Source organism: Vidua macroura, unplaced genomic scaffold, assembly GCF_024509145.1.
Source record: "Vidua macroura isolate BioBank_ID:100142 unplaced genomic scaffold, ASM2450914v1 whyUn_scaffold_224, whole genome shotgun sequence".
NCBI lineage: Eukaryota > Metazoa > Chordata > Aves > Passeriformes > Viduidae > Vidua > Vidua macroura.
This window is the reverse complement of record NW_026530593.1, coordinates 39,759-52,095: the sequence shown is the minus strand read 5'-3', so window position 1 is coordinate 52,095 and position 12,337 is coordinate 39,759. Positions and strand designations below refer to the sequence as shown.

At 59.6% G+C, this 12,337-nt stretch overlaps 2 protein-coding genes across 2 annotated transcripts; both read left to right on the top strand.

Annotated features, from left to right (window-relative positions):
• Window positions 1-83: 83 nt before the first annotated feature.
• On the top strand, window positions 84-3,088 carry LOC128802942 (EH domain-containing protein 2-like; the record flags this gene model as incomplete). Its single annotated transcript, XM_053969499.1, has 3 exons — window positions 84-158; window positions 651-809; window positions 1,267-3,088. Coding segments are annotated over 3 exons (768 nt in total), but the record flags the coding sequence as incomplete, so codon positions are not given.
• A 425-nt stretch (window positions 3,089-3,513) lies between these two features.
• Window positions 3,514-12,187, top strand: NOP53 (NOP53 ribosome biogenesis factor). The gene is given in 13 exon segments (XM_053969505.1): window positions 3,514-4,268; window positions 4,619-4,683; window positions 4,759-4,846; window positions 6,365-6,564; window positions 7,247-7,261; window positions 7,264-7,316; window positions 7,983-8,073; window positions 8,560-8,663; window positions 9,253-9,420; window positions 10,328-10,503; window positions 11,024-11,090; window positions 11,373-11,452; window positions 12,127-12,187. Coding segments are annotated over 13 exon segments (1,491 nt in total). The 5' UTR covers window positions 3,514-3,945.
• The last annotated feature ends 150 nt before the right edge of the window (window positions 12,188-12,337 follow it).

Genomic DNA, 12,337 nt, shown 5'->3' with positions numbered 1-12,337 from the left:
GGGGATCTGGGGGGGTTTGAGGGGGATCTGGGGGGGCTTGAGGGGGATCTGGGGATCTGGGGGGGTTTGAGGGGGTTTGAGAGGGGTTTGGGGGGATCTGCTGCCGCGCCGCCACATGCAAGCTCAACGACCTGGTGAAGCGCGCCAGGGCCGTGCAGGTGAGCGGCTTTGGGGGGGATCCGGGGGGATCTGGGGGGATCCGGGGGGGTTTGAAGGGGTTTGAGAGGGGTTTGAGGGGGATCTGGGGGGGTTTGAGGGGGGTTTGGGGGGATCTGGGGGGATCCATGCAAGCTCAACGACCTGGTGAAGCGCGCCAGGGCCGTGCAGGTGAGCGGCTTTGGGGGGGATCCGGGGGGATCTGGAGGGGTTTGAGAGGGGTCTGGGGGGATCTGGGGCTGTTTGAGAGGGGTTTGAGGGGATCTGGGGGGATCTGGGGGACTTTGGGACCTCCCTGTGCTTTGGGGGAGCTGGGGGTTCCTCAGGGGTTCCTCAGGGACTGGGGAGATCCCGGATGGATCCCGGATGGATCCGGGGGCATTTTGGGGCCGCCCCGGATCTCCCTGGGGGTCTGGGGGAGCCGGGGGCTCTGCGGGGGATCCCGGCGGGGATCGGGCGGTCCCCGGCCGACGCCGAGCCCCGCCCTGGCGCAGGTGCAGGCGCTGGTGCTGCGGCGGCTGCGGCGGGAGCTGCCGGCGCTGCCGGGCGGCCGCAGGAAGCGCCTGGAGCAGCGGCTGCCGGCGCTGCTGGCCCGGATCCAGAGCGAGCTCCAGATCCCGCCCGCCGACCTGCCCGACCGCGCCCAGCTCCAGGTGAGCCCCGGCCCGGGGATCCCAGGGGATCTGAGGGGATCCCAGGGGATCCGGGGGGATCTGGGGGGATCTGGGGGTCTCTCAGACTGCTCCCGGGATCTCCAGGTGAGCCCCATCCGGGGATCCCGGGGGATCTGGGGGGATCCGGAGCCCTGGGTGTGGGATCTGATGCCTTTTTTTAAGTGATCTGCTGGGATCTGCTGGGTGGTTTTGGGGATTTAGTGGGACCTGCTGGGATCTCCTGGCTTTTTTAGTGCTTTGATCCCGTTTTCTTCCCACCTGATGGGATTTTTTAACCCCCATCCCTTTTTTACCGTCCTGCCGTGTCCCCACCTTGTCCCCCCCCATGTCCCCCCCGTGTCCCCCCCATGTCCCCCCCCGTGTCCCCCCCGGTGTCCCCCCCATGTCCCCCCCATGTCCCCCCCATGTCCCCCCCGTGTCCCCCCGTGCCCCCCAGGAGCAGCTGCTGGCCCAGGACCTGTCGCGGCTGCCGAGGCCGAAGCGGCGGCTGCTGGCGGCGCTGGAGGAGCTGCTGGGCCGGGACCTGCCGGCGCTGAGCCCGCTGCTGGCCGAGGCGGCGCCCGCCGAGCCCGGCGTGCGCGGCGGAGCCTTCGACGGCGCCCTGGGGCCCTTCGGGGCCGCCCAGGAGGACGAGGACGACGAGGAGGACGAGGACGACGACGACGAGTGGGTGGTGATGAAGGACAAGGCCAAGTACGACGAGATCTTCTACGGGCTGGCGCCCAGCGGGGGCAAGCTGAGCGGGCGGCGGGCGCGGGGCTGGATGGTGGCCAGCAACTTGCCCAGCTCGGTGCTGGGCCGCATCTGGCAGCTCAGCGACGTGGACAGGGACGGCATGCTGGACCACGAGGAGTTCGCGCTGGCCGGCCACCTGATCGGGGCCAAGCTGGAGGGCCGGGGGCTGCCGGCCGACCTGCCGCCCCGCCTGGTGCCGCCCTCCAAGAGGAGGCACAAGGGCTCGGCCGAGTGACCCCAAAAATCCCATTGAAAACCCCCAAAATCCACCCAGAAATACCCAAAAAATCCACCCAGAAATACCCAAAAAATCCACCCAGAAATACCCAAAAAAATGCACCCAGAAATACAAAAAAAAATCCACCCAGAAATACCCAAAAAATCCACCCAGAAATACCCAAAAAAATGCACCCAGAAATACAAAAAAAAATCCACCCAGAAATACCCAAAAATCAGGGATTCGCGGATGCCGCCCCGCCTGGCGCTGCCCTCCAAGAGGAGGCACAAGGGCTCAGCCGAGTGACCCCGAGAATCCCAAAAATCCCATTGAAAACCCCCAAAATCCACCCAGAAATACCCAAAAAATCAACCAGAAATACCCAAAAATCAACCAGAAATACCCAAAAAAATCCACCCAGAAATACCCAAAAATCAGGGATTCGCGGATGCCGCCCCGCCTGGTGCCGCCCTCCAAGAGGAGGCACAAGGGCTCGGCCGAGTGACCCCGAGAATCCCAAAAATCCCATTGAAAACCCCAAAAATCCACCCAGAAATACCCAAAAAATCAACCAGAAATACCCAAAAATCAACCAGAAATACCCAAAAAAATCCGCCCAGAAATACCCAAAAATCAGGGATTCGCGGATGCCGCCCCGCCTGGTGCCGCCCTCCAAGAGGAGGCACAAGGGCTCGGCCGAGTGACCCCAAAAATCCCATTGAAAACCCCCAAAATCCACCCAGAAATACCCAAAAAATCCACCCAGAAATACCCAAAAATCCACCCAGAAATACCCAAAAAAATCCACCCAGAAATACCCAAAAAATCCACCCAGAAATACCCAAAAATCCACCCAGAAATACCCAAAAAAATCCACCCAGAAATACCCAAAAAATCCACCCAGAAATACCCAAAAATCACCCAGACATACCCAAAATCCACCCAGAAATACCCAAAAAAATCCATCCAGAAATACCCAAAAAAATCCATCCAGAAATACCCAAAAATCCACCCAGAAATACCCAAAAATCCACCCAGAAACACCCAAAAAATCCACCCAGAAATACCCAAAAATTCCACCCAGAAATACCCAAAAATCAGGGATTCACGGATGCCGCCCCGCCTGGTGCCGCCCTCCAAGAGGAGGCACAAGAGCTCGGCCCAGTGACCCAAAAATCCCGAAAATCCCATTGAAACCCCCCAAAAATCCATCCAGATATACCTCAAAATTCCACCCAGAAATACCCGAAACCCACCCAGAAACACCCAAAATCAGGGACCCCAATAAAGGCAGAGCAGGGCTGGAGGAGCTCTCCTGAATTTTGGGGTGAGGGAACATTTGGGGGGTTTGGGCTCATGTGGGGGGATTTGGGGTCATTTTGGGGATTTGGAGTCAATTTTGAGGGGTTTGGGGTCATTTTGGGGGATTTGGAGTCAATTTTGAGGGATTTGGGGTCATTTTGGGGATTTGGAGTCAATTTTGAGGGATTTGGGGTCATTTTTTAGGGATTTGGGGCTCATTTTTGGGAGATTTTGGGGTCATTTTAAGGGGGATTTGGGGTTCATTTTTGGGGGGGGTTTGGGGATTATTTTGGGGGGATTTTGGGCTCATTTTGGGGATTTGGGGCTCATTTAGGGAGGGATTTGGAGATTATTTTGGAGGGGATTTGGGGTAATTTTTGAGGGATTTTGGGCTCGTTTTGGGGGGATTTGGGTTCGTTGCCCCCCTCAGCCACTGATGGGCCCCGACCTCACCAAGATGGCGCCAGGCCCATGCCAAGCCCTTCTCAAAATGGCGACGCAGATCTTCCGGTCCTCCCAAAGATGGGATGAAATGCAATTTCCGGTCCTTACCAAGATGGCGACAAGAGCATTTCCGGTCCTGCCCGTGTGGGCGATCAGACTTCTTCCGGTCCTTCCCAAGAGGGCGAAGGAAACGGTTCCGCCCCTCTCAAAGATGGCGGCCATGTTGTTCACGGCCCTTCACAAGATGGCGGCGAGGCCTTTCCTCGCCGCGGTGCTCTGGGACGGCCGGAGCGGGGCTTGGGGCGCACCCGGGAGGACTCGTGGCAGGTCCGGGAGGTTCGGTCACGCCTGCGCGTGCTTTTAACGCATTTCGAAGCCGCTTTTTTGCGCACATCGCCGCTCCCCGACGTCCCCAAAATGGCGGCGCCACAGTGTCACTCCCTCCCTAAGATGGCGGCCCCCGGCGCTTCCCGCCCTTTTTCCGCCGTGGAGGCCGGAAGCCGCCTCAGGGCACTTCCGGTTCCCTCACGCGCGCCTCCCTCACGAAATGGCGGCGGCCGAATCGTTCCTCGCCTTCAACCCGCGGGCCGGGCCGGCCCCGCCGCCGCCTCCCGGCGCCGCTCCCGCGGGCCCCGCAACCGCAAGAAGGGCTGGAAGCGCTGGAGCGGCCCCGAGGCGCGGCTGGGCCGCGAAATCGGCGATTTCCTGGAGGATGTGGGGCTGCAGGAGCGGACCGCGGGGTGAGCCGGGGGTCCGGAGGGATTTTGGGGGTCCTCAAGGGCTTTGGGGGGGGATCTCAGTGCGGTTTCGGGGGATCCTGAGGGGCTTTGGTGGGTCCTGAGGGGTTTTGGGGGGGTCTGAGTGGTATTTTTGGGGGTCCTAGAGAGGTTTTGGGGGGTCTCAGTGGGATTTGGGGGGTCCTGAGGGGTTTTGGGGGGGTCTCAATGAGATTTTGGGGTTCCTGAGGGGCTTTGGGGAAGTCTGAGTGGGATTTGGGGTTCCTGAGGGGCTTTGGGGGGGTCCCAGAGGGGATTTGGGGGTGAATTTCTGTTTTTGGGGTGAATTTCTCATTTGTTGGGATCTCTTTCAGGGGCCTGATCTCGGAGCAGCCCAACGAGGGCCTTTTCTTCCTGGACACCGGGAGCGCCCCCAAAAGTGAGGTTTTTAACCCCAAATCCCCCCCCTCCCCGAGGTTTTTGGGGTGCCCCTGACCCCCCGGACCCCCCCCAGGCCGGCCCCAGAAGAAGAAGCCCCCCCAGAAGCCCCTGCACGTGGACCTGGTGCTGCAGCCCCTCTCCAAGGTGCCCCCCCCAAAAAAGTGAGTCTGGGGGTGCTCGGGGGGCTCCTCCCCCCCAAAAAATTCGATCTGGGCGGGGTTTTTGGGGTGGCTCCATCCCCAAATCCCTCTCCAGGTCCCCAAAATCCTCCTGGGACCTCCAAATTCCCCTCAGGGACCCCAAAATCCCCTCAGGGACCCCAAATTCTGCTCAGGGACCCCAAAATCCCCTCACGGACCTCAAAATCCCCTCAGGGACCCCAAAATCCTCTCAGGGACCTCAAAATCCCCTCACGGGCCTCAAAATCCCTCAGGGACCCCAAAATTCCCTCACGGACCTCAAAATCCCCTCAGGGACCCCCAAAATCCTCTCAGGGACCTCAAAATCCCCTCAGGGACCCCAAATTCCCCTCAGGGACCTCAAAATCCCCTCACGGACCCCAAATTCCCCTCAGGGACCCCAAATTCCCCTCAGGGACCCTTTCCAAGTTTTGGGGTCCCATTTTTGGCTCCCATTTTTTTTTGGTCACATTTTGGGGTCTGTTTTTGGCTCTCATTTTGAGGCTCATTTTTGGGGGATTTTGGGGGAATTTGGAGCTCATTTCAGAGGCGTTTGGGGCTCATTTTCGGGGAATTTTGGGCTCATTTTTGTGGGATTTGGGGCTCATTTTTGCGGGATTTGGGGCTCATTTTTGCAGGATTTTGGGCTCATTCCCGGGGGGATTTTGGGCTCATTCCTGGCTGCTCTGGGGCTCATCCTGGGGTTTGGGGCTCATTTCTGGCCGTTTTGGGGCTCATTTTTGCGGATTTTGGGCTCATCCCAGGGGGATTTGGGGCTCATTTTTGCTCGATTTGGGGCTCATTTTTGGGTGGATTTTGGGCTCATCCCGGGGGGTTTTTGGGCTCATTTTTGGGTGGGTTTGGGGCTCATTCCTGGCTGTTCTGGGGCTTATCCCGGGGGGATTTGGGGCTCCTTTTTGCGGGATTTTGGGCTCATCCCGGGTGGGTTTGGAGCTCATTCCTGGCTGTTTTGGGGCTCATTTCTGGCTGTTCTGGGGCTCATTTTTGCGGGATTTTGGGCTCATTCTGGGGGGTTTGGGTCTCATCCCGGGGGATTTTGGGCTCATCCTGGGTGGGTTGGGGCTGACCCCGGGGGGATTTGGGGCTCATTTTTGGGTGGATTTTGGGCTGATCCCGGGTGGGTTTGGGGCGCATTCCTGGCTGTTCTGGGGCTCATTTTTGCGGGATTTTGGGCTCATCCCGGGTGGGTTTGGGGCTCATTTTTGCGGGATTTTGGGCTCATCCCGGGTGGGTTTGGGGCTCATTTTTGCGGGATTTTGGGCTCATCCCGGGGGATTTGGGGCTCATCCCGGGTGGGTTTGGGGCTCATTCCTGGCTGTTCTGGGGCTCATTTTTGCGGGATTTTGGGCTCATTCCCGGTGGGATTTGGGGCTCATTTTTGGGTGGATTTTGGGCTGATCCCGGGTGGGTTTGGGGCTCATTTTTCGGGATTTTGGGCTGATCCTGGGTGGGTTTGGGCTGACCCCGGGGGTCCCGCAGCGTCTGTGCCCACCAGATCCCGCACTCGCGGCACGAGCGGCGCCGCCGGCGGTTCTGGGCGCGGCGCGGGCGGCTCCCGGGGGGGGAGCGGCGCCTGCGCGCCCGCCTGGCCCGGGGGGGCTCCGGGGCCCCCCAGAAACCCCCCGAGCTCGGCCGCTCTGACCCCCAGCGGCCCTTCTACGACATCTGGGGGGAGCACAGTGAGTCTGGGGGCTTGCTCAAACCGGGGGGGGGCTTGTTTCAATCGGGGGGGGTTTGGGTGGGATTTTGGGAGGGTTGTTGGAATTTGGGGGGGTTTGGGCAGGGTTTTGGAGGGGGTTGTTGAAATTTGGGGGGGGTTTGGGTGGGATTTTGGGGGCTTGCTCAAATTCGGGGGGGGGCTTGTTTCAATCTGGGGGGGTTTGGGCAGGGTTTTGGGGGTCTTGTTAAAATTTGGGGGGGGTTGGGTGGGATTTTGGGGGTCTTATTAAAATTTGGGGGGGATGGTTACAATTTGGGGGGGTTTGGGCAGGGTTTTGGGGGTCTTGCTATAATTTGGGGGGATTTGGGGGGGCTTGTTACAATCTGGGGGGGCTTGGGCAGGGTTTTGGGGGTCTTGTTAAAATTTGGGGGATTTGGGGGGGGTTTGTTACAATCTGGGGGGGCTTGGGTGGAATTTTGGGAGGCTTGTTTCAATTTGGGGGAGTTTGGGTGGAATTTTGGGGTCTTGTTAAAATTTGGGGGGTTTGGGGTTGGAGGGGTGATTTTTGGGGGGCTTGTTAAAATTTTGGGGGGGTTCAGGGTGGGGAAGGGTTACAGGAACCTTTGAGGGGCGGGGGGGCTGCTTTTGGGGGTGGGGGGATTTTGGGGACCCCCTCCCTGAGGTCCCTGTGCCCCCCCCAGACCCCCTGGACGCCCCCTGGCCGGGCAGGACCCCTGGTACCTGCAGCAGACCAAGAGGCTGAGGGTGCAGGTGGGACCCCCGAAAACACCCAAAAACACCCCTGGGACCCCAAAAACACCCAAAAAATATACCTGGGACCCCAAAAACACCCAAAAAATACACCTGGGACCCAAAAACACACCTGGGACCCCCAAAAACACCTCTGGGACCACAAAAACACCCCTGGGACCTCCAAAAGCATCCCAGGGACCCCAAAAACACTCCTGGGACCCCCAAAAACACACCTGGGACCCCCAAAACCACCCAAAAACACACCTGGGACCCCCAAAAACACCCCTGGGACCACAAAAACAACCCAAAGCACACCAAAAACAGCCCTGGGACCCCAAAGAACACAGCTGGGATCCCCAAGAACACCCAAAAACATCCTTGGGACTCCCAAAAACACACCTGGGACCCCAAAAACACACCTGGGACCCCAACAACACCCAAAAAATACACCTGGGACCCCCAAAACACACCTGGGACCCCCAAAAGCATCCCAGGGACCCCCAAAAACAGCTGTGGGACCCCAAAAATAGCCCTGGGACCCCAAAAGCATTTCTTGGATCCCCAAAACACCCCTGGGACCCCCCAGAATCCCCTGGGACCCCCCAAATCCCCTCTGAGCCCCTCTTTGAGCCCCCCCAAGGCCGGGGGTCTCATTTTGGGGTGTCCCCCTCCCCCCGTCCCCAGCGCCCCCCCCGGCTCCAGGCCAAGCCCTCGCCCCTCCCCCCCGTGGAGGTCATCGGCCAGGGGGGCTCCTACAACCCCCCCTTCAGGAGCACCAGGTTTGGGGGTCAGGGGGGGTTTGGGGGGTCAGGGGGGGTTTTGGGGGGGTCAGGAGGGGTTTTGGGGGGGTCAGGAGGGATTTTGGGGGGCTCAGGGGGGGTTTGGGGGGGTCAGGAGGGAATTTGGGGGCTCAGGAGGGATTTTGGGGGGCTCAGGGGGGGTTTGGGGGGGTCAGGAGGGGTTTTGGGGGTCAGGAGGGATTTTGGGGGGGTCAGGGGGGGTTTTGGGGGGGGGGTCAGGAGGGGTTTTGGGGGGCCATGAGGGGTTTTGGATGTTCCCAGGGTGGGTTTTGGGGTGGTTTTTGGTAATTCTTGGTACGGTTTTTGGGGTGGTTTTTGGGGTGGTTTTTGGGTAGTTTTGGGTGGTTTTTGGGGTGGTTTTTGGGGTGGTTTTTGGGTAGTTTTGGGTGGTTTTTGGGGTGGCTTTTGGGGTGGTTTTTGGGGTGCTTTTTGGGTGGTTTTGGGGTGACCCTGCCCCCTTTGGCAGGACCTGCTGCTGCGGGCGCTGGAGGTGGAGGTGAGGAGGAGGAGGGAGGAGGAGAAGGTGGAGAGGAGGCTGAAGGTCACCGAGGAGCCGCCCTCGCAGGTGGGACAGGGCCCCAAAGCTGGGGTCTCAGCTCTGGGATTCGGGGTCTGGGCCCCCCAAATTCGGGGTCTGAGCTCTGGGATTCGGGGTCTGAGCCCCAGATTTTGGGTCTGGGTCTGGAATTGGGGTCGGAGCCCTGGGATTTGATGTCTGAGCCCCCAAATTTGAAGCTGGGTCTGGGATTTGGGGTCTGAGCCCCAGAGTTTGGGGTCTGAGCGCTCGGATTCGGGGTCTGAGCTCTGGGATTCGGGGTCTGGGCCCCACATTCGGGGTCTGAGCCCCAGAATTTGGGGTCTGGGCCCCACATTTGGGGTGTGAGCTCTGGGATTCGGGGTCTGAGCTCTGGGATTCGGGGTGTGAGCTCTGGGATTTGGGGTCTGGGCCCCACATTCGGGGTCTGAGCCCCAGAATTTGGGGTCTGGGCCCCACATTTGGGGTCTGAGCTCTGGGATTTGGGGTCTGGGCCCCACATTCGGGGTCTGGGCCCCACATTTGGGGTGTGAGCTCTGGGATTCGGGGTCTGGGCCCCACATTCGGGGTCTGGGTCCCAGAATTTGGGGTGTGAGCTCTGGGATTCGGGGTCCCGCAGGAGGCCGTGCTGCGGGAGCAGCTGCAGGGGCTGCTGGAGGAGGAGGAGGAGGAGCAGCAGGACGAGGAGGAGGAGGAGGAGGAAGAGCAGGAGCCGCCCCGAAAACGGGAACAGCCCGGCCGGAAAACGGAGAAACAGCGGCGCAGGGAGAAGGAGCAGAGGGAGAAGGTGAGGGGGGAGCGGGGTGGGGATGGGGTTGGGATTGGGATCGGGGTTGGGATTGGGATTGGGATTGAAGGGATTGGGGATGGGATTGGGATTGGGATTGGGGTTGGGGTTGGGATTGGGATTGAAGGGATTGGGGTTGGGGTTGGGGATGGGATTGGGGTTGGGATTGGGGTTGGGGTTGGGGTTGGGATTGAAGGGATTGGGGTTGGGATCGGGATTGGGATTGGGATCCGGGTTGGGATTGGGGTTGGGGTGGGAGTTGGGGCTGGGGCTGGGACTGAGGGGAGTGGGACAAGGGAGGGATCAGGGATACGGGATGGGATCTGGGGTGGGGATCCCTGATGGATCTGTGGGATCAGGGATGGGTTTATGGGATCCTTGTTGGATATATGGGCCTCGGGATGGATTATGGTATCCCTGATGGATTTATGGGGTCAGGGATGGGTCTATGAGATCGGGGATGGATCTGTGGAATCAGAGATGGTTTTGTGGGATCAGGGGTGGATCTGTGGGATCCCTGATGGATCTGTGGGGTCTCTCCCCAGGCCGGTGCCCGTGCCCGCGTGGCCACCCAGAGGCAGCAGGGGCTGTTCCAGCTGCGCCGGGCGCTGCGGCTCAGGGACGGGATCAGGGATGGGTTTATGGGATCGGGATGGATCTATGGATCCTGATGGATCTGTGGGATCCCTGATGGATCGATCACTCTGTGCCCAGGCCGGTGCCCGTGCCCGTGCCCGCGTGGCCACCCAGAGGCAGCAGGGGCTGTTCCGGCTGCGCCGGGCGCTGCGGCTCAGGGATCGGGGATGGATTTATGGGATCAGGGATGGGTTTATGGGATCGGGGATGGGTTTATGGGATCCCTGATGGATCTATGGGATCCCTGATGGATCGATCACTCTGTGCCCAGGCCGGTGCCCGTGCCCGTGCCCGGGCAGCCCTGCAGAGGCAGCAGGGGCTGTTCCGGCTGCGCGCGCTGCGCCGGGCGCTGCGGCTCAGGGACGCGGAGCTGCGGCGCCGGCGGCTGCTGCGGGATCGGCGCCGGCGCCTGCGGGAAACGGCCCCGAAGCGCCTGGGACGGCTCCGGTGGGGAGCACAGCGGGGTCTGGGGGGGAAAATGGGGATTTGGGAGGGGGAAAATGGGGTTTGGGGGGGAAATAGGGGTTGGGGGGGGAAATAGGGGTTGGGGGGGGAAATGGGGATTTGGGAGGGGGAAATGGGGATTGGGGGGGGAAATGGGGTCTGGGGATATGGGGAGGGAAAAATGGGGTTTGGGGGCCGAAAATCAGGATTTTGGGGGATTTGGGGGTGGGGAAAAGGGATTTTTGGGTTTGGGGTGGGAAAAATGGGGTTTGGGGTGGAATGGGGTTTGGGGTGAGAAAATTGGGTTTGGGGGTTTGGGGAGGGGAAAATGGGGATTTGGGGTGAGAAAAATGGGGATTTGGGGGTTTGGGGAAGGGAAAGGGGATTTGGGGGGAAGAAAGGGGGTTTGGGGAGGGAAAAATGGCGATTGGGGTGGGGGTTTTGGGGTGAGGTTTTGGGGTGAGGTTTTGGGATGATCCCCCCCGTTTTTGAGGCCAAAAATCCCAATTTTGGGTCTCTGCAGGTACGAGGAGGCCGGGCCCGAGGTGCAGCTGAGCGAGGAACTCCCAGAGTCCCTGCGGAGCCTGCGGGTGGGTTCTGGGCAGAAACCCCCATTTTTGGGGATTTTTTGGGGGGTTTTGGGGGATTTGGGGTCGCAGCTGCCCGTGATGAGACCCATCCTTGCGCTGTGAGAATTCCCAGAGTGGGGAATGTGAAGGATTTGGGGGTCCTGGGGTTTTGTCGCGTGGACGAGACCCCGGGGGAGGCTGAGGCCGCTGAGACCCGAAAAAATTTTTGGGGGGGAGGTTCCCGAGGTCCTAAAAAGTCAGAAATCCCTAGAAATGATTTTTGGGAATGTCCCAAATTTGCAGCCCGAGGGGAGCGTGCTCCGGGATCGCTTCAAGAGCCTCCAGAGGAGGAACATGATCGAGCCCCGCGAGAGGCCAAGTGAGTGAGCACGTCTGGGGGAACCCCAAAATCCGGGGGGAAACCCCAAAATCCAGGGGGGAAACACCAAAATCTGTGGGGAAAACCCCAAAATCTGGGTGGAAACACCAAAATCTGGGAGGAAACACCAAAATCTGGGTGGAAACACCAAAATCCACGGGGGAAACCCAAAATCGGGGGGGAAACACCAAAATCTGGGGGGAAACACCAAAATTCACAGGGAAAAACCCAAAATCGGGGGGGAAACACCAAAATCTGGGGGGAAACACCAAAATTCACAGGGAAAAACCCAAAATTCACAGGAAACACCAAAATTCAGGGGGAAAACCCAAAATTCAAAAGGGAACCCCCAAAATCTGGGGGGAAACCCCAAAATCCAGTGGGGAAGCACCAAAATCTGGGGGGGGGAACCCAAAATTTGCAGGAAACACCGAAATTCAGGGGGGAAACACCAAAATCTGGGGGGAAACTCCAAAATCCAGGGGGGGAAACACCAAAATTCACAGGGAAAAACAGAAAATTTTCAGGAAACACCAAAATTCAGGGGGGAAAAACCAAAATAGAAGGGAAAACCCCCAAAGTTTACAGGGAAACCCCAAAATTCACGGAAAAACCCCAAAATTCAGGGGAAGCCCCAGCGCCGAGGCTCTGACCCAATTTCCCGGGATTTTCCCCCAGGTTCCGGCGCCGTTACCGGGTGAAGTACGTGGAGAAAAGATCCTTCCGGGAAGTGACGTGAGTTTGGGGGGGCCCGGGGGGGGGAACCCCGAAATTTGGGACCCCCCTGACCCCTCCCCCCCTTTTCTGTTCCAGGCTTTGAGCGGGACCCCCCCCAAAATAAATTCCTTGGAGCAGCTGCGGGTCCTGGGGGTCTTTTTTGGGAACTGGG